The sequence below is a fragment of the Penaeus monodon genome, chromosome 23 (genome assembly GCF_015228065.2).
Source record: "Penaeus monodon isolate SGIC_2016 chromosome 23, NSTDA_Pmon_1, whole genome shotgun sequence".
NCBI lineage: Eukaryota > Metazoa > Arthropoda > Malacostraca > Decapoda > Penaeidae > Penaeus > Penaeus monodon.
In genome coordinates this window covers 2,163,785-2,165,034 of record NC_051408.1, presented here as the reverse complement: position 1 = coordinate 2,165,034, position 1,250 = coordinate 2,163,785, and the positions used below count along the sequence as shown (strand labels likewise).

Below are 1,250 nucleotides of genomic sequence, written 5' to 3'. Positions count from 1 at the left end.
TCCACCCTAACCTGTATGACATTGCACTTACAGTATCACATATGATGAATTTCAAGTTCAACGAGAAGCCAAAGCACGTTAGCAGGCCATGATCTGTATCACAAAGAGGTGAAGGACAGCACGAAGCATGAAATGTATGGTTGTCAAGAAGCAGCTGAAGTTGAACTTACCTCATCAGTAGTGTAAAAAACTGAGTAAAAACAAGAAACTTCATGACAAGGTTCATCCACCACAGCACTAATTTCCTTTGCACACATGATTCACCATGAATTCCATATGGATTGTACAGAGAACATATAGTGAAGACAGGTGATCAGAAACACCCCAAATATGATTTTTTGAACACCAAGATAGAGCATGTCAAGAACTAGTTACTGCACTTCTACATAGCACTGGAAGTTTATTGGAAAATAATTTTCCCAATCCAAGCATCGTAGTACCAGTTTAGACATACTGGTGATCACAATTATGAATCATATAGAACAGTGCTAAATATACCACTTGGAATATATGATAAGATCTGTTAAAAAATCAACAACACATTTTTAAGACTGGTATATTCCTAAACATTTGTAGGTACGACCAACTGCGCCGTTGTTGCTTATCTACTAGCTGCTGAAGGTGAGTTCCTTATCCAAAACTCCTCAGACAGAAAGCACCAGAAATCTTACAACAGGTATCTACAGAATCTGCAGCGAGGAGTCCACATAAAATTAGAAGACCAGAATATGATTGAAAAAAAGCGTCAATACAATTCGGAAGGCTCAAGCAGGTAAAGGCTTTCGAAGTGTCTGTGAATTTTCAGCAGTTCACAAAAACGGAAAATTGGAATACACTCCAAGGCAAATTCAAGATGTAATTTCTGTTCATTAGACGCAAATGTGTAGGATTCTATATAATTTTATCCTCTTTTTTTCAGATGCACATGCTAAGAAGAATATGTACACTAAATTTCACAGTCTAGCCTATGTTCTGTTTCAGGTTATTCTAACACATTGCATGCTTTATCCTATTTTCATCAATTTTCATAAAAAAAAATCTCAGCATTGTGGCATCATTTACTACAGGTAACTCAAGACCATCAAGAAATTCAGCATCAAGCATTCCAAGTTATGCATCAAGCAATTTAGCGGATTCAAGTCATGCCTTACCAAGTTCAGCTGACATTTCAAGTTCAAGAAGTTCAAGCAGAAGCAGTTTTTCAAGTATGTAATATCAACTGAAATTTCCGATCGTCAGAGATCTTCAAT

At 36.6% G+C, this 1,250-nt stretch overlaps 1 protein-coding gene and 1 long non-coding RNA gene across 2 annotated transcripts in view; both read left to right on the top strand.

Moving 5' to 3' along the window:
* Positions 1 to 623, top strand: part of LOC119588337 — a 1,948-nt gene extending 1,325 nt beyond the window's left edge. Inside the window, exon 3 of the long non-coding RNA XR_005230071.1 lies at positions 577 to 623. This is a non-coding gene — a long non-coding RNA (uncharacterized LOC119588337). The remainder of the gene's footprint in view (positions 1 to 576) is intronic.
* A 105-nt stretch (positions 624 to 728) lies between these two features.
* The window catches only part of LOC119587672 (putative GPI-anchored protein pfl2), a 4,354-nt gene continuing 3,832 nt past the window's right edge, over positions 729 to 1,250 (top strand). Inside the window, exons 1-2 of the mRNA XM_037936351.1 lie at positions 729 to 772; positions 1,045 to 1,209. Of these exons, the coding sequence (XP_037792279.1) occupies positions 729 to 772; positions 1,045 to 1,209 (209 nt within the window). The remainder of the gene's footprint in view (positions 773 to 1,044; positions 1,210 to 1,250) is intronic.